We start from the raw sequence: 19344 nt of genomic DNA, 5'->3' as shown, positions 1-19344 counted from the left end.
GACCACAAAGAATCAAGACAAAACAAGGCCACGCTGTACTCATGTCTGAACACAAACAACAGCACGAACATTGTGGAACCAAAAATAACCGAACGTCCCCTTATCCTGGCTACTACGAGTGACTGCTGTTTTCCAAATGACAGCGTTAGCTTGCTTCATCCCCCCTGTCCTAGAGGTAAGATTTATGGAGGTGTACAGTCATGGAGTTACCCCCACTTCTTGACAGCATCCAATCCAGAGCAAAGCCCCACTCCCTTGAACCCTCTCCAAACTCACCTAACAAGCTCTAATCCTCTACAAAGTCCTTTCTGCCCCCCAGTCACTGAGACACCTTATGGCGCTCCGTGGTGTGCATTTCCCCTGTTGCCATGAGCAATAAACCCAACCTGTTCCACTTGGGGGTGTGTTCCTGGTAAGTTTTGGCTGGTGGGTACTGACACCACTGATGTCCCTTTTCTGGGCCAGGATCCCATCGAGGACCCCACATTGCATGTAATTCTCACGGCCCCACTCTGTGATAATTCTCTAGTCCTTCCTTGCCTTTCATGGCCAATTGTAGGATGTCCCTCGATTTGTTGGGTGTTATCTCATGATTTGATTGAGGTTTTGCATTTGGGGCAAGAAAACCTCAGAAGTGATGCTGTGCCCTTCTCAGGGCATCATCTCGGGGGCACATGATGTCTATGTCACTTATCACTGCTAAGGTGGACCCTGATGGCTTGGCTAAAGTTGTGTCTGCCAGGTTCCCTCACCATCAAGTTACTATTTTTCCCTTCGTTCTTAATGAGTAGACTCAACTCAAGACAACTTTGAGTTGATGTAAATGTCCTGTGTCTCCTACTTTCATCTGGTTTGAGCTCCCACTGAGGATTCTTGCCCGCAATAATTATTAGTGTGGTGTTTGCCAAGTGGTGACTTTTCATTCCCATCGTTTCTTCTACACTTATGAATTGGAATTCTACCATAACCAAGAGCTCTTGCCTCCCCCGCTTACTTACTTATTCAAGTATTTATTTATATCAGTATGGTCTCCTAAGAATTGACTTTAATTATGGATTATAATCTATGACTAGCACTATTTATTTTGTAGCTCAGATTGTCCCAGATTTGGCAACTGGGAGTCCCTTCAAGTTGGCTTCTGTGTCCTTTTGGCATGTCCCCAATTTTGTGAGCATTTCCTTTCTTTCTGGCAGCACAAGATTATTCCAGAATCATCTTCTGCTTTCCTAGTCTGGGAATTAGCCATTTCTCCAAAGAGCTCTGGTTTCTTTTACTGGAGAAACCAAGACCTGGACACCAGGTAGTGGGGTGTCGCTGCTTATAGGCCTTCTCAGAGACAGAGCTGGGAAATAGAGTTTTAACACTCACATCTGTATTTCTGTATCTATCCATCCGTGTATCTACAGCAAAAATCCTGTGTTTTTAGTGATACTTCCAATTCCAGTCCAACCTTAGAGGGTTGACGTTTGCCTTCCCTCCTTCCTTGCTTGTAACTCCTTTCTCCAATGGTAAGAAGCCCATCTCTCATTACCCACAATATATTTACTTACCTGCTCAACACTTAAAATAATTTTGGAACAGGTAACCCACATCCCCATGGGAAAAATTTTACTAACTAGAGCACAATTTTTTGTGCATGGTTCTTTGTCTCCTTTCTCTTTCTAAATCGAGGTGAAATTCACATAGCACAAAATGAACCATTTTAAATTGTGTGCACAGTTGTTTTTGTCTTTAGCCTTATACTGTTGTAGTTGAAATGCTTACTTTTCAAGTTACTTAGGCTAGTTCTTCGGTGTGGTTATCCTAGTCATGTGTAACACAGTTAGGTCCACTCGTTATGGTTTGTATTACATCTTAGTGCAACCCACATCCTGGGGGATCTTAATTATTTATTTGTGGGTTGGTTGAGGCATTCCTGTGGTTCTAAGAGTCACATTTATACAAAAAGGTATACCCTGAGAAGGTTGACTCCCTCTTCGTCCCTACCTCCATTCCCATTCCTCCCTTCTTTCCACCCCATTCCCACCACCCCCTTTAGGTAACCAATCTCATTAGCTTCTGGTTTATTCTCTCTCTCTCTCTCTATATATATATATATGTATATGTATTATATAATATCTTATATATAATATATATTTGTATCACAAGTGAGCAGATACATAAATATTTACTTATACTCTTTTTTTCTTACATGAAAGGTCGCATCCTCTAAATACTCCTGGTGCTTTGCTTTTATGTTGTTCTCGTTTAGCTGTGTATCTTGCAGATCTTTCCTTATCAGTTCATAGAGATCATCCGCATTCATTTTCAAAGCTGCATGGCACTCTACTGTGTGGAGGTATCATGGTTTATTCAACCACTCTCCCATGTACGGTCACTTAGGTTGTTTCCAGTATTTTCAATTATAAGCAACACCGCAATAAATAACTTTGACGTGCTGACTTTTGCAAGAGGGGCTGGTGCAGGATCTGACACCCTAGTGGGATGGGGGTGCTCCCTCTCCTTGTCTGCTCCTACAAAGAGCTACACGGGGTGGGCCACTTGAACTCGTTGCCCAGCTCCCCTTTGAGGGCCTGTTCCTCTCAGTTGCCTTTTGGAGGGTCATTATATCTGCAAATTCACCGCCCCCTGCCTGGGCGTTGACCCTCCCACATGTCTTGCAACTGCAACTGTTCTTAAACAGTGCCCTGAAGAGCTGCAGACAGACCAAGAGTATACCTGTGCGCACGTGAGCCCAGCTGTGCCAGAATACGTGGGCAACAGGCCTGGAGTGGGCAGAAAAGCCACGTCTCCACACACAGGCTTTCAATGGGCCAAGGTGGCTTCCGCATTTCTCTTCAGTACTGAGCGCGGATGGACTTCCCAAGGCCCCCAACATTACCTGCTTGAGGAGGATTCCCTTCTGAGCCTGGGGGAGGGCTGGGCTGAGGAGGTGTGGACAGTGGCTGCCCAGCTGTCATTCATGATCAAGCCAGAGTCTGGTTAGCAGGAGGCCATAACAATGGCCCCAGTCAGACTGTCAGCCTGCGGCATCCTGGCTTCCTTACGGGTCCTCTGGGCTGGAGCAGAGCCTTGGGGCCGGGATCAGGGGGCCTCCCAGAGCCTGCCGCACTCACCTTGGCTCTGTGAGGAGCCCTTTTGGGCTGGGAGACCCTCTGTTCTTGCCCTACATCTGCCTTCAAATACAGAATGCCTATATGTGCCAGGCTCTTGAGAGACACTGTATTATTGAAACAGGACAGTAACCCTGCGAGGGCAGAGCCTTTCCTCCCCATCTTATGCAGGCTCAGAGAGGTTAAGCAACTTGCCCAAGGTTACACAGGAATCAGCCGAATCATTACATGAAACCAGGTCTGGCTGTAGATCTTTCCCAAAAGAAGACAAGTCCAGCAAAGTATTGATTTATTTAGCAAACGATTTATCTTCTAACCCTAGAGGAAACTTTCAGGCTCACGGAATCACTGGCGGGCAGAAGACAGATGCTACAGGAGAGGCCTGGAAAAATGGTCACTTTGAACGAATTGCTTGAACCCGTTTCCTCCTTCGAAGAGTCGGACTTGCCCGCCAGGCTGTGGTTCTGCCCACGTCAGGCTGCGGCAGGTGGAATGTGTTCTCGTAGCTCAGTTCCTTTGCCATGGTGGTTGTTCCGTATTTTGTATATGGCCTCTGGTCCCGCACCTCGTCCCCTTGGTGGTGGAGGTCAAAGGAGATGCCAGCGAACCCCAGGGACATTCTCTGCCGAGGTGAACAGTTCATATTCTCCGGCACCCAGGGCCAGCTTCACGGGCACGCAAGCTCTGCAGTCTCACAGGGCCTGCGCTTGGTTTCATGCTCTGTTGTCTGGCCAGTCTTAATAACAGGAGGCCCCACTTTCTCATTTTTTGCATGAGGCCCCGCAAATTAGGGAGCTGGTCCTGCGGGCCAAAAAGGCAGTAGCTAGCAAAACTCTCAGGGAAGCCGCTCTGTCCTGCATATGGCCGGCAACGTGTCTTCGTCTGTTTGGGTGGCTATAACAAAATACCATAGACCCGGGGGCAGGGGCGCTGACAAGCAACAGACATTTATTTCTCACAGTTCTGGGGGGCTGGGAAGTCTGCGATCAAGGCACTGGCAGGTTCTGTGTCTGGAGAGAGACTTCTTGCTGGTGCATAGATGGCCATCTCCTTCCTGCGTCCTCATGTGGCAGGAGGGGCAAGGGGGCTCCCCGGGATCTGTTTCAGAAGGGCACTGATCCCATCCATGAGGGCTCCACCCTCATGAGCCGATCACCCTCCCAAGGCCCCAGCACCTAATACCATCACACTGGGGTTTAGGATTTCTAGAGAGGAATTCTGGGGAGACACATGAGTCTAGAGCACATAGTATGTGACAAACGCCAAGCAAAAGGGCCTAAAGAGTGTACTGTTTTTCGAGCACCTGCTCTGTGCCCGGCCGGGTTGCTGCGAAGAACACAAAGTGCCCTCACCACCGCCATCCGCCATCCGCCATCTGGAGGCTGCTTTCAGCCGGATGGGAGGGTGGGACACAGATCTCTCTGGAATACCCTTCGGATTAGCTTCACATGGGCACAGACCTATGGTTAGGGGTACAGAGAGGGGATTCAGAAAGGGCTCCCTGGGGGCCAGGCTGTCAGGAAAAGCTCTGGGTCAAGGTAGGACTCAGACAGGATCTTATATGATGCATGGAACTTGGTAAGTGGAGAAATGGAACCGTCTGAACCTCAGCCCTGGGTACAGATGCATACAACACACTCCCTCATGGTTGGGCCTGGCCTTTGAACCCACCCCTATAGACTGGACTTGGGGAATATTGCAGGTTGGGTCAATCCTCACCCCTCCCGACCAAGCCAGAAGGCCACCGTCTCCAAGACTCTCAGGCAGCCCAGGCCTGCCCTTCCAGAAGCTTGGCCTGCCATCCTTGCTATCATGGTTGCCCCGGGGGTTAGTGCCTGGAGCCATCAAAAGGCAACCCCCCCCCCAAGGCAAGCAATCTGGTAGACAATGAAATAAGACGTTTCTTGGCCCATCTGTAAATGTGAGTGAAGGGGCCCAAACTGGGTAGGACAGGGTGTGAATCAGCAGCCGAAGGGGAAGGCCAGAGGAGCATGGACCATCTCAGCAAGTTGCTCTTCCTCCTGGGCCTCAGTTTCCCTGTCTGTAGTATGAGACTTATTAAGTCAGGCATTCTGACCTAAAGGTGGTGATTCAGAGGGAGACGAGAGGACGACTGGGAGGTCCCTAAGGGTCGAGGGCTGACGGGGAGGCTGGACAAAGGGCCAAAGAGCCCCCCACTAAGGCTTGAGGGGTCAGGGCAAGAATCCACATGGAGGCCCACATACCATGTGACTAAATATTTCAAAGGTATAAAGCAAACTAACACATTGTTGAATAGAATACGTTCTGTTGGCTGACCTTGAAAAAATACTGTTGCAACGACCCGTAAGGCTGAGTTCAAGGGAAATTCTCAGACTCCTTCGGCTGCTACACTGGAGGCCACGGTGAGGACAGAGCTGGCCTGGGGCCCCGGCTGTGGCTGGCGTGTCCTGTTCAGGCCTCCTGCTCCAGGGAGCAGAGCTGGCTGCCGGCCCTGCGCCTCGCTCTCAACGCCGTTTCTGCGGGGAGGGCAAGGTCACACTTCCCACGGGCTCTTCCCTGCCAACAACTGAGGGCAGCAGGGCCCTGTGGAACCTTCCTTTAGATATAGCGCCGATGCCACTCTTAGAATGCCCCCACTGACCTTCTCTCCCTCACTTGGGCTCAGACTGGCAACACCGCCTTCTTCCCTCCTACACAGCGATCTTCTTTAATACGATCCTTGCCCGAATCACCCTCGTCCTGACACCTGCTTCTCAGAGGTCCCGGACAAACACATTGCCCAACCCCCCCTCCCCCCCACCGCTCATCTGTTCTCAGCCGGGGCTCCTTCTCACGCCACGAGGTGCCTCACAGGAGCACCCGGGACCCCAGGCACCCAGACTGTGCACCTGTCCTCGCGTTTCCTTGGCCTGTGGTCTCCTCACTCCGTGGCAGTGTGGGCAGCACGGTGGAAGGGCTAGTGCGAGGGCCCAGGGAGCAAGAAGGGGGCCCCTCATGTTTGAGCCTGACACGGTCCTGGCCAGTGGCCTCACCTTCCCCCTGCCTTCCCTCCATGTCAGCCTCCACCTCCACGCTCTGTCCCATGTGTCCTGCCTGCGCACGCTTCCGGAACACTCTCTGTAACCACCTGCCCGTGTCCCTGGCCCTTCACATCCCTGTCTTCTTTCAGTAACTCAAGAGTCTGGTGGAGAACAGAGGACACTGAAGCTCAGCGAGATCCAGTGAGTGTCTGCGGTCGGTCTTCTGCCGCCCAGCCCCGGGCTTCTCTGTGATGCTGTAGCCAGCAGGGGCAACCGTGCTGTGCGGCACGACTCCCCTCTGGTGTCAGAGTGTTCCTTCGTTCCCGGGAAATGAAGGTGCCTCTCTCCGAATGTCCCAGGACGGAGCTGCTTCTTTCAACCTTGCAGCGACCAGCCTGGGCAAGGGAGGGCCAGGGACGTTGTCCCCGGAGGCCGGCAAGGCTCCAGCCGCTCAGAACTTATCATTATACTTGCAGTCTGGGTAGCGGTAGGCGAATCTGGGGTCACAGGTTCTCAGGGGTCTCAAGATGTCCTTCAGCCGGCTGGCGGCCCTGAGCACTTCGGGGTCGGGGTGGGCGCCCTCCCCACACTGGGCAAGTGCCGTGTCTATCTCCTCCTGCACCGGAGAGGGGAACTTCCCCTGGAGGAGTCGAGGTAGCAGCTGCCGACACACGAGCACCAGGCTCTGCTTCTCCGGGATGGTGTAGCAGGAGGGCAGCTCGGCCTGGCAGCCCGAAAGCAGGCAGCTGAAGATGTCTTTACTCTCTCCTGCTCCGGCAGCTGCCGGGCTGCCTAGAAGAGAGATGCACAATATTACACACCCTACGACCTGCGCTCCTTGCAGGGGAGTGGAGCGGGGGGCGGGGCGCCACTAATTAGAATTGCTGGATGAATGTTCAGTGTCCTAGCATCTCCTGTCACCAGGAGATTTAGAGCTTGGGGACACAGTGGTCCCTGCTGAGGACAACACGGGAGGGACTCTCTGTGCTATGGCGGGAGGAGGCCACGGCACGGAAAATGCGCTGATCCCCGCCAGAGGTTGGGCTTCTAATTGTAGGGCTCACCCCCACACCGTGATTCTCCCGTTATTATTGTGGAAGGAGTGAATGCAGGAAATGCCTAGGACCGACCCGTCTCATCCGCCCGGGTGAAGTACAACGTTGGGAGAAAGAGCAGGTGATGCAGAATATGCATGCAGGGGGACCAGTGGGACTGCCCAGCGCAGTGGTTTCCGTCGCCCCAATATTCTGCCAACAGCCTCGTTTCTTCTGACTCGATTCTTCTTAAGAAAGGCAACTCAGGAAATGAGTCAGTGCGGTTTCACTGGTAGTCTTCAGAGGCCTTCTCATATCAGCAAAATCAGAGATCAGAGAAGAAAAGAATCCGTCCTGTGCCTGGGCTCAGAAAATGTGGTCACCGCTCGGGACTGGGATGTTCAAAGAGTTCTAGAACGCTGGCTGAGCCTGTGTGGGCAGGGAGAAACCCGATTCTCTCATATACCACATTCGATGCCATGCTCTTTTGTTTGGAAAGTTTAGAAAAAGCAAAGGTGCCCAGACGGATGGCACCGTGGACCAGGGCATCAGCCAGATAGGGACGTTTCAGATAAAGGCTGGAAGCATCAGAGAGAGAGGCTCTGAGGGGGCGGATCCGGAGGTGGGGCGTGTGTGAAGGCGGGCAGGGCAGGCGCCCCGTGCCACACAGACGGCCTGGGACACCGGCAGCGCCCTGAGGGTGTAGGCGGGGCCGCGTGGCAGAAGGCCGCCATGCACAAGGTCAAGTCCGGTTCCCCTTCGAGAGGGAGTTGGAGCCCAGACTCAAAAGGGGAAGAGGGACATTTTACGAACTGGGACTGCTCTTACGGTGACACACGGAGACCGGAACAGCCCGGGGTGCGCCCCCCCCCTCCACCCCAGTCACCCCCTCCCTGGCCCCTGTCACCCTGACTTCCCCTCTACCAGCTGTTCAGCCAGGCCCATGCTGGGTACCTTCCTGCTTGTCGATGACGCCCAAGGCGCTGGCATCCCGGATGAACAGATGCCCATTGTTAAAGATGCCAAATGTGCCCGCGTCGACGTGGGTGAAGTAGAAGAAGTAGTTCAGGTCATTGCTCCTCAGGGACTCGAGGACACCGAGGAGCTGGTAGGCCAGGTCGGCCGCCTGGTCCGGGGCCGCGCCGTAGAAGTCCCGCAGCGGGCTGGTGCTGGTGCTGACCGCCAGTCGGCCGCAGGAGCCCAGGTACTTGGGCAGCGGCCAGCCCTCGGCGCCCGGGAAGATCTGCCGAGCAGGAAGGGGGAGGCATTCGAGGATGAGAGACAACAACTCGCCCCTGCCTCTCGCCAGGAGCCCTCAGAGGGATGAGCCTCACCAAGCCCCCTCCGTCTCCGGACGCCTCGGCCACGTGTCCCTCAGCCTATTCTGACCTCTTGGACCAGGGACCCCCCCAGCTTTCGTCCCATGGTCGATGGATGAAGGCATTCAGAAAAGGCAGTCCCTATGTCCATGCAGCGGTTGCATTTCAACAGGTTCCCCAAGCGAGAGCCGATTTTCCGTGGGCTTCCAGATTCAGGGGACTGTGTTTATTTTAAAGAGCTGAAGAGTCGAAAAAAATGTGACTCGTTTTTGGGATTTCATGGGCAGCCCTGCCTAGGAAGAGGCCATGGGGTGAAACAAGAGGGTCAAATTCAGGCCGATGTAAAGGAAAATATTTTCAAAAATAACAGTGCAGGCACAGGTTCTGGGAAAGAGCAAAAATCACGACAGTGGCCCTTGGTGGCTTGAGTTTTGGGAAGCACGGCGCTGGCTCTGGGTGAATCTGCCTGACAGGGGTAACTACCTACTCACAGATGCTGCACCTGCTCCCACCCCCCGACTGACTGGAACCTTCTGACTGCCTAACACTGGTCTCCGGAAGCACACAGCCCTGGTGGGTCTCCTGGGTGTCCTGGTAAGGGCACCACACTCGTGGATTTCTGAGATGAAAAAGGAAGGAAGGAATCCTGGCTGCTCTTTTCTTGACTATTTATTGAAGCAGCTGTGTCTGGAATGGTGTTTCTTTGAACGAGGGAGAAATGACAGAAACTATAAATAACCACTTTTTTTTTCTTCTTTTCTTTCTTTAAAAAAAAAAAGAAATTATCCCCCTCTCGGACAATTTTCTGGGGTCTTCTGTCCATTTTAACCCACCCGGCGGTTGTGAAGAACCTTTTCTTGCTTCCCCTGCCCACCCGGGACCTCTCCCACTAAGTGCTGTGGAGGGAGGTCCCGGCCCCCCCCCCCCCCCGAGGTCTAACTGCGCAGCCGCGGGGTCATCTCGGGGTTGGACAAGGGTGACAAGATCCAGGCTCTTCCCGGGTGGGGCCCAGGGTGGATGGAGGGACCTAGCCCAGGCCTCTCAGGAGTCTGCTGCCACCACTGAGGTTAGGATGCTGGGAAAAGCAGACCCCTGAGAGGGACAGCCAGCAGTTCCTTCTTCTCCAGGATTTAAAATGCCAATGTTACTAGGCAGGCTTTAACGAATGGACCTTGCAGTCAGACAGCTCTGGGTTTGGGTCGCATTGCTGACATTAGCTAAGTGACTGTGGTCAAGTCACCTCACATCTCTGAGCACCCCCTACCTCATCTGGAAAAGGGGACAATAATAATATTTCGGTGGGGTTGTGGAGTCGTGATGTAAAACATTCGACACAAAACCCGGTACACAGTAGGTGCTTAATAAGTCAGAGCACCTCATTGATTATATATCAATATATATTAATTATTCATATATTAATAAATATGCATTAGACAGGAAGTTATATGTTAATAATTATATATCACATTATATTATGATTATTAATATATTATATTGTCCATTATTATAATATATAATCATATATAATTATATAAACTATATATAATATATTAATAATCATATAGATTATTAATAACCATATAGATTATTAATATATTATCATATATGTTATATATGATAATATATTACATAATTGTTATATATTATATAGTCTATATTATAACATTATATATTATATAATTATATTAATCATATATAATCTATATGATCATTATGGAATATGCATCATATATATTATAACCTATATGATTATTATATATCATTTTATATATCATATAATATATTACATATTGTGTTACATATAATAATTATTATATATTAGTTATATATTATGTAATTATATATAACAAATAATATCTAATAATTAAACATCATATAATTAGATGTATCATAAATAACAAATGGGAAATAATTATATATAAATATATTTATATCAGTTACTATAGACTAAAATGTGTAATATAACAATATAACAATGATTACTGATTATGTATCATTAATAATTATATACAATTATATTTAAAATCAAATTGAAAGGATGAAATTAATAATTAGGTAGAATTGTGTGATACGAAACATTGTTTTTGTTGCGGCGTCTTCCTCCTCTACTTGCACCTTTCCTTCTCTCTTCTTTCCCCTCCGTCTCCTATCTCTCCTCCTTCCCTCATTCCTCCTCCTCCTCCTGCTCCTCCTCTCCCTCCTCTTTTTCCCCCCCCTCTCTAGCCCTCCTCCTTTTTCCGTTCCTTCTTCCCGCTTCCCAGTTTCCTTTGTGCCCACACCGTGAGCGTCCTGACCCTCGGGATTTGGGGAAGACCGGTGTGATCGGGCTCCACACGCTCTGCGGATGCTCGCTGACTTGCTAAGTGTCTGTCTCCACCTCTGGACTGGAAGCTGCAGGGAAATCGGGGCCACCACGACTGCCTCGTTGACCAGGGTCTCCCCGGGTTCTAGTGCACCCTCATTTACTTGACCATTCCCCTAGTGATGGGCATCTACCCTACTTCCATTTTTCTCTCCTTTCCAGGCATGGCTGCAGGGCACATCTCCCAGGGGTGGCCCCAAGGCTCTGGGTAAAGGGGAAGAGAGCTCAGCCCAGGGCTGGCCCCCTTGGAGCCCGACATGAAGCCCCTCCCTGGGCGGGGGTCACTGCATACCTGCAGGAGGATGGGATGAGCATTGACAGCCAGGGTGTAGAGCAGACGCAGCTTGTCTCGGTCTGTGAAGTGGTCCATGAAGATGCTGCCGGCGTCGGCCACCTCAGCATAGCGCCGGACCACACGGTCCAGGAGTCGCTGCGACGGGCAGCGCAGGAAGGGGCTGGGCAGGCCCTGCAGGGGGTGGGTGGGAGAGACCCCAGGAGGGGAGGGAAGAGGTGCTGAGCTTTCATGGGGAGCCATCAGGATGGGACACAAGCAGGCTCTGCTGGTGGGGGAGACGCCAGGGTTGGGGGACAAGATGGACCTTGTCGGGGAGAGACCCCAGGTCAGGAAGGGGGCGTCTGAGCACTATTGGAGGGTGGAGTGTAAGGGGCTGTGCAGGCGCGGGCTGGGGGGCCTGGGGAGAGACCCCGAGGGCCAAGGAGAACGGACTGAGCCATCCTAGAGGCAGGGCAGGTGGGCACTGGGCAGGTGGCGCACCCCAGCGTGCACTCAACACGTTGGAGCACTTGCATCTCCACCACCATCGCACCCCCACTCCGCCTCTCCACAGAGAGCCAGTCTCAGGCTGGATGAATCAGATCAGCCCTCTGCCAATGACCTTTAGATTCCTTCGACCATTTCATGACAATGTCACCACAGTTGTGGCACTAACACACCTGAGCGTCTTCCCATGTGCGACTTTGTTCTTTTTTTTTTTTTTTTTGTGGTGGTAGAGGTCATACTTGCGTCATTCCAGATTTTTTTTTTAAAGATTTTATTTACCCACCTGAGAGGGAGAGAGAGAGCGAGAGAGCAAGAGAGCGAGAGAGAGAGCACGACCAGTGGGAAGAAGGGCAGAGGGAGAGGGAGAAGCAGATTCTCCGCTGAGCAGGGAGCCCGACGTGGGGCTCGATCCCAGGACGCTGAGATCATGACCTGAGCCGAAGGCAGCCTCTCCACAGACTGAGCCACCCAAGTGCCCCTACTTTGTTCTTCTTGGGATAAAATTGGGAGGCGTGGACCTCTGTTTATTTTCCACGACCTTCCACCCCACCCCTGTACCTTTCTTTTCACATTGAACAAGCACAACAAACCCAACCTATGAATAAAAGGAAAGAAACAGTTAAAAATAGGGGCCTGGGGGCCAGTTGGCCAGAATTCAGCTCCGGGGCCACACCAACCAGCTAGCTGTGTGACCTTGGACAAGTTCCTTACGCGTCTCTCTGTACTATGGGTTACAGTTTAAGGAGAGGGTGCCAGTAAGAGCACACTAAGAGATCATGAGGATCAAAAAAAAGCTAACAGGTGTAAAATACTAGAACAGTGCCTGGCCAGCAGGAAGCACTCAATAAATGCTATCTGCTCTTATTAAATGAAAAAAGTTTAAACTCGGGGCGCCTGGGTGGCTCAGTCGGTTAAGCGTCTGCCTTCGGCTCAGGTCATGATCCCAGGGTCCTGGGATCTAGCCCCACATCGGGCTCCCTGCTCCGCGGGAAGCCTGCTTCTCCCTCTCCCACTCCCCCTGCTTGTGTTCCCTCTCTTCGCTGTGTGTCTCTCTGTCAAATAAATAAATAAATCTTAAAAAAAGTTTAAATCATCGAACATTATATCAAAAACTAATGTACTATACCTTGGCTAATTGAATTAAAAAAAAAAAGTTTAAACTCTCAGCACAAAGAATAGCGGTGATAGCCAATGATAAGCAGTGATAGCAAGAGTCCGGCTTTGCCGGTAACAGGATTTTCAAGTTCTAAGAGCCTGGCTTCCAAGATGAAAGATCGAGGGCAGAAAGTGTGCCCCCAGGTGTCTGTAGATGGTGTTTGCAGGCTGCCTGCCTAGTGGAGGTGCTGACCGAGTGAGCCGTGGGGGTAGGTGGCAAGAGGCAGTCTCCAGAACCCCGGACACCCGGGCACGGGGCAGGGCCAGCAGCCTGGAGCCCTCCCTCTCCCCAGCCAGAACCCAGGAGGGTTGGAAGCACCACTGGGAGCCGGGAGAAGTCTTGAGAGTCTTGGACGTTGATGAGGGCATGGACAGGCTCACAGGGTAGGATGCTCAGCCATCCCTCTCTGCTTGGGACTGAGGGTTTCCTGGAACGTGGAGCTTTCAGAGCTAAAACTGGGAACCTGAGACAGTTGCTCGCTCACTCTACCACAGGGTCCCAGCTGGACTGTGGCTTCTGCTCCCAGACAAGGACTGGCAGAAGCCAGCGTGGATGCTTGTTGAACTACCATGATCCGGGTACCCAGTGAACCCCTGGGCTCCCCAGGGACAGAGGGGGCTGGTCCAAATCCTGAAGTGACTGGGCATGATGAAGTGTGACTGGGGTTACCCGACAGTTGTTTAGATGCCACTTCCTATGCCCAGGGCGGTGAGAACACAGGAGTTGAGCTCAGGGAGAGAAAATTAAAGAACATTCCATGTTGGCACCTCTGAGTCTGTGAGTGTCCAATTCATGTGCACTCCAGCCTTCGGGAACGTGTATAGATGGGAGGAGAGGGTACAAACCCACCACGTGCCAGGCAGTGGGCTGCTGATTTCCCATGTGATTGCTCATTTAATCCTCCCAGGCACCCAGGAGGCAGGTGCCGTTATGAGGCTCCTTTTGCAACCGAGGAATTGGAAATCTGCCGAGTGTAGGTAAGGGGCTGATTCAGGATTTGAACCTAGTATGGACTGCATGTTTGTTCCCCTGCCCCTCTTCCACACCTCCCCCCCCGGCCCTGACCGCAATTCATATATTGAAACCCTAATCCCCAGTGCGATGGCATCAGGAGGTGGGACCTTTGGGAATTAACTAGGCCAGGAGGGCAGAGCCCTCATGATGGGATTGTGCCCTTTTAAGAGGAGCCGTGAGAGCACCACGTGAGGATACAATGAGAAGGCAGTTGTCTGCAAACCCGGGAGAGAGCTTCTCCTGGGAGCCAACTGGCTGGCACCTTGATCTTGAACTTCCCAGCCTCCAGAAGTGTGAGAAATAGTCTTCTGTTCTTTAAACCACCTAGTCTATGGTACTCTGTTATAGTAGCCCGAGCTAAGATAGGACCCAGTCTGTTCGACTCCAATGTCCATGCAGTTTCCCCTGTAATAGGACCTGCACCCACCCCCCGGGCCCCATAAGCTACCCAGGTGGAGACCAGAGAAGATGATTTGAAGCTAGGAGAACATCTCTTTGCTTTTCTTTTTTCTTTTTAAAGATTTTATTTATTTATTTGACATAGAGAGAGAGCGAGAGACAGCACAAGCAGGGGGAGCAGCAGAGGGAGAGAGACTCCCCTCTGGCAGGGAGCCCCAAGCGGGCTTGATCGGAGGACCCCGGGTTCATGAGCCAAGCTGAAGGCAGACGCTTAACCGACTGAGCCACCCAGGCACCCCCATCTCTTTGCTTCTGATAGTCTTTCCAAGGCAGCCTGAAATTCCACCATTCCAGATAATCCCTGGGGACTGGGGGAGGTAAGTAATCTCTTCTCTCCTGTGAGAGCCAACTCTCAAGTGAAAAAACCTCTGGGAGAGGTAGGACACTAATTGGCCATAATGACAGCAATAATAATAGGTGATCATTATTGAGAGCTTACTATACGACAGGAAGTGTTCTAAGCCCCTCACATGTAATGTATTCTTTCATTCATCCTTACAAGACCCTAGTGAGGGAGGTACTATTAATATCGATGAATTCAAACATTTTCTTGGACCTAGGAGTTCATTTTTTCCTTCTGATTCTAAAAGAAATGAAAACATGTCCATGGGCCCCTCCGAATCTTCTTGGAGGACAGTGATGTCCAGGCTGAGGCCTGAAGTGTGGGTAGAGTGAACCTGTAGAGAGGGTGGGAGAGGATTCTATGCAGAGGGAACACCTTGCATTAACCTTGAGATGAGAAAGAATATGCTGGACTGCAAGTAGGTTAGTATCCTTGAAGGTGAAGTATTGCTAGTAACAGTTGACAGAGAAGAAGCCCAGATAGCAGGAACATTGGAGTCATTTTAAGGAATTTTAATTTTATCCAGAAGGGGTGGGGAGCCACTGAAGGCCTTGAGCAGGGGAGGGATATACTCAGATATGCATTTTAGGGAAAAGATTCTGGGTGTAGCGTGAAGTGTGGATTCAGAGGAGTGTGTCCAAGACTGCTATTTATGGACTCCTGGATGTTAGTGAGGCATATGGCTGCCCAGAATAAAGATTACATTCTCAGCTTCTTTTGCAGCTAGGTGTGGTAGTGTGACTAGGTACTGGTCAATGAAATATAAGTAGAAATTTCTGGGAAGGATCTTTTAAGGGAGAGGGTGTATCCTTCTCCATCCTTTTTTTTTTTTTTTTTTCCCCTGGCTGGAATGTGGAAGTGATGGCTGGTGCTTAGGCAGCCATATTGGATCAGGGCTTTGTAGAGGAGCAAAATGAAAGTAGCCCAGACCCCTGAGAATCACAGAGCCACTACATCAGCCCTGGATAGCTATGTATTAGTTTCTTTTATGTAAAAGAGAAGAATATTTTGATCTTGTTTAAGCCACTGTTATTTGGATTTTTTGTCATATGCAAATGAACCTAATCCTAAATATCACAGGAAGAAAGAGTGGAGGTGGGAAAGTCAGGAAGATGCAGGGCTCCAGGTGTGAGATGAAAGAATGAAAAGATTTGAAGATATTTGTTGGTGGTAGAATTTATAAGCCTTGGTGACTGGCTGGATGGGGGAGGAGGGGCAAGAAAGAGGGAGGTGTCAGAGGAAGTACCACCAGAGGTATCATTTGCTGAGGTGGTTTTATTTTTTAAAAACTTTTTTAAAGATTTTATTTATTTATTTGAGAGAGAGAGAGCAAGCACCAGCAAGGTGGGGAGGGGGTGGAAGGGCAGAGGGAGAGGGAGAAGCAGACTCCCTGCTGAGCAGGAAGCCCGACTCAGGGTTTGATCCCAAGACCCCGGGATCATGACCTGAGCCGAAGGCAGACGCTTAACCGACTGAGCCACCCACACGCCCCATAAGGTGGTTTTAAAACATGTTCACAAACTCTTTGACACTCCTCCCATCAAGGGGTGAAGTCTAATTCCCCTACCTGCAATCTGGACTGGCCTTGGTGACTCAAGTCTAGTGACTGGCACACTTATAGGAGTGATGCTACATGACTTCTGAGCCTCGGCCATGAAAGGTGACTCAGCTTCTCCTTGGCTCTCTCCTGTGTCCAGCCACCATGCTGTAAGGAAGCCCAGGCCACATGGAGAGAAAACAAGATCCCCAGCCTTCACCCCAGCGGAGTGCCTAGCTGACAGCCAGCCCCAACTTGCCAGCCACGTGACTGAGCTATCTTGGAAATGTCTCCTCTTGTGCTGCATTGAGCCACGTCAGCGGATGCCACGTGGAGCTTGGTGAGCCTTCCCCTCTAAGCCCTGCCCAAATTGCATATTTATGAGCAAAACTGATGATTGTTGTTGTTTTAAGCCACCAAGTTTTGAAGTGGTTTGTTACACAGCAATGAGTAACTGATATATTTGCAGAGAAGGTTCTGGGCCACCTCTTGAACTATAGCCAGAAAAGCTTGAAAACTGTCTTGTACTCCAACTCCCTTTACAGGGGCAGCAGCTGCTGCTCAGGATCCCCCTCAGAGAGCGGGGCTCCATCTGGTTCTGTTTAGTGTGTGCTGGCCACGTGCAAGCCCACAATTATATTGACTAATGGCAAACAGAATTGGGAAATTAAACATTTTTCAATAAAATCAAGACTCATTCCAAAGCAAAATACAGCCTTTTTGGGGATGCCCCACTGCTCTGGAGTTTCCAAATCACTCCTCCCTTCCACATACATGGGCCACAAGGCTAAATCAGCACCTTCAATGAGAGGCAAAAGGACAACCAAACCCTGGTCCTCTGTTTCCCTTCCCCTCCCATGCCTGGATTCCTCATCCTTCTCTTTCTGGTCTGGTGCCATCCCTTAGGGAACCAGCCAGCCCGTCAAAGTCTTCACAGTGTGGGGCTAGTGACTGGGCTTTTGCTCTGCTCTACGGTCACCTAACAGGGGCCTTCTGTGCAGCGGGGTACAGAGAGCGATAGTCACACTTCTCCCCCACAATCCCTAACGTCTACATCAGTCAATAAAATTTATTGGGTATGTCCCTGTGATGGTGTTTCATGAGTTAACTTGGCTAAGCTATGGTGCCCAGTTATTCCATCAAACACCAATCCAGGGGTTGCCGTGACAATATTATGTAGATGTGGTTAACATCTACAGTCAGTTGACTTAAAGGAAGGGAGCTCGTCCTCGATAAAGTGGGTGGGCCTGATCCAACCAGTTGAAGGGCCTTAAGAGCAAAACGAAGGTTTCCCTGAGGAAGAAATTCTGCCTGTGGATTGTAGCATCTGTTCCTGCCCAGGGGACTCGACTTACTGGCATGCCCTGTGGATATGGGACTTGCCAGCCCCCATAATGGCATCAGCCAATTCCTTGACATAAATCTGCTTATATGTATGTATATATATATACACACACATATAAAATATTATGTTATATATAATTATAGATTATACAAAATATTTATATTATATTAGTTAATAAATCACATCACATTAATATTAATAAGTTATTAATATTGTGTTTAATATATTAATATAATATATAAGATATGTTACACACAGATTATACACTGGCGCTAAAGGAAAAGCACTTGTTCATTGTGGAAATGACAGCAACCGAGATCAAAATCTAGGTTTGCTTTCACTTTTGAAGCTTCTAGTGAAATCGGACTATGCAAGATGTAACTTCCCTGATGAGTTGTTTGACCTTCGGTTGGCTTTTACCCACATTTTCGAGTGTGTTGGCTCAAAAAAACATCATCAACCACCAAGAGTGTCCTCATGTAAAGGGTTCTTACCAGAACAGAAGCATCAGGGGTAAATTGTCTAGACAAACGATTTCGTGACTCTGTTGGAGGTACTTAAGAAGTAAAAGAGCTATGCTTGTTATTCCTTTCTGGAAGCTAGAGATAAGAGAGTTCATCCATAGGTGGAGCGAAAAGGGGGTACCCCGCCCCCCCCAGCAGACCACAACTGAAAGTTATATGGATCTCCAGGCACCATGCCAGAAGTGCCCCAGCTCCTTCTCAAGTTCTATCCCATGGGTGAGATCTGCCCAGCCTGAGGGTGCCCACCGGAAGTGAAAGATGGCAGCAGGGGGACCATGCCTCAGTTGGGGTTTGACCGCCAACCATGAGAGAATGTCGTGCACCTGCTGCCCATTCCCGCTGAATTCAGGACAACGGCATGGGGAGCTGCTTGCTGCAGAAGCCTCTGTAGTGATTGCTATCAGAAAACATGGTTGGCATGACAGGGGAAAGGAGAGTAACACTTGCTAGAAGTTTTAACTGGGGGCAACTGAGTGGCTCAGTCGGTTAGGCGTCTGCCTTCCGCTTAGGTCGTGATCCCGGAGTCCCAGGATTGAGCCCCACATCGGGTTCCCTGCTCAGCGGGGAGCCTGCTTCTTTCTCTGTACCTCACCTCGCTCGTGCTCTCTCTCTCAAATAAATAAATAAAATCTAAAAAAATAAATAAACAAAAATTAAAAAAAAATAAAAATTTTAAGTGTCAGGCCCTATGGCAAGCCTTTTCATGGACATTATCTTGACATACACAGGGACTCTGACTGAGCCTTTACTTCTCTCTTGGCCTGGTGACTATCCTAGAAATTTAGTGATTGCCTAAAAAAGGGCTTCAAAAATTTGTGGAAAATTGGGGCTCCTTGGTGGCTCAGTCAGTTAAGCATCTGCCTTCAGCTCAGGCTCAGGTCATGATCTCAGGATCCTGGGATCCAACCCCACGTTGGGCTCCCCGCTCAGCGGGGAGTCTGCTTCTCCCTCTCCTTCCGCCCTTGCCCCTCCCTGCTTGTGCTCTTTCTTTCTTAAATAAATAAATAAAATCTTTTTAAAAATTTGTGGAAAATGCAATGACATTAATTTTCATAGCCCATGCTGGCTAATGCAAATGGTAGACTGTACCATCACGCCATCTAGCAAAATGCTCCCATTTTCCAGATAAGCCATACTAAGGTAAGAACTAGGAAAGGGAAGTGACTCGTTAAAGATTATGATGCTTATTGGTACCCAAGCCTGCTTTCATACCCAAATCTCAGTAGGGCATCAAAAATGACATTGGTGATTTCAGAGTAGGGTAGCATGTCCTAAACTTGACCAACAAGCAAAGGCTTCAGAGTGCTATAAAAATACAGAGCCCTAGGACCCATCTAGAAATTCTGAATAGATAG

At 49.9% G+C, this 19344-nt stretch overlaps 1 protein-coding gene across 2 annotated transcripts in view; it reads right to left on the bottom strand.

Annotated features, from left to right (window-relative positions):
- Positions 1-2124: 2124 nt before the first annotated feature.
- The window catches only part of DIPK2B (divergent protein kinase domain 2B), a 43184-nt gene continuing 25964 nt past the window's right edge, over positions 2125-19344 (bottom strand). Inside the window, exons 3-5 of one of the 2 annotated variants that reach the window (XM_025857749.2) lie at positions 11123-11296; positions 8104-8392; positions 2125-6907 (exon numbers count right to left, since the gene is read on the bottom strand). In XM_025857749.2, coding sequence (XP_025713534.2) covers positions 6567-6907; positions 8104-8392; positions 11123-11296 — 804 coding nt within the window. In that variant the 3' untranslated portion in view covers positions 2125-6566. The remainder of the gene's footprint in view (positions 6908-8103; positions 8393-11122; positions 11297-19344) is intronic. The other variant, XM_073901902.1, reaches the window with a different exon arrangement.

This window comes from Callorhinus ursinus, unplaced genomic scaffold, assembly GCF_003265705.2.
Source record: "Callorhinus ursinus isolate GAN/ISIS: 27379988/994484 unplaced genomic scaffold, GSC_fseal_2.0 scaffold16, whole genome shotgun sequence".
Classification (NCBI taxonomy): domain Eukaryota; kingdom Metazoa; phylum Chordata; class Mammalia; order Carnivora; family Otariidae; genus Callorhinus; species Callorhinus ursinus.
The sequence above is the reverse complement of the archived record's forward strand: the minus strand, read 5'-3'. Positions and strand labels throughout refer to the sequence as shown.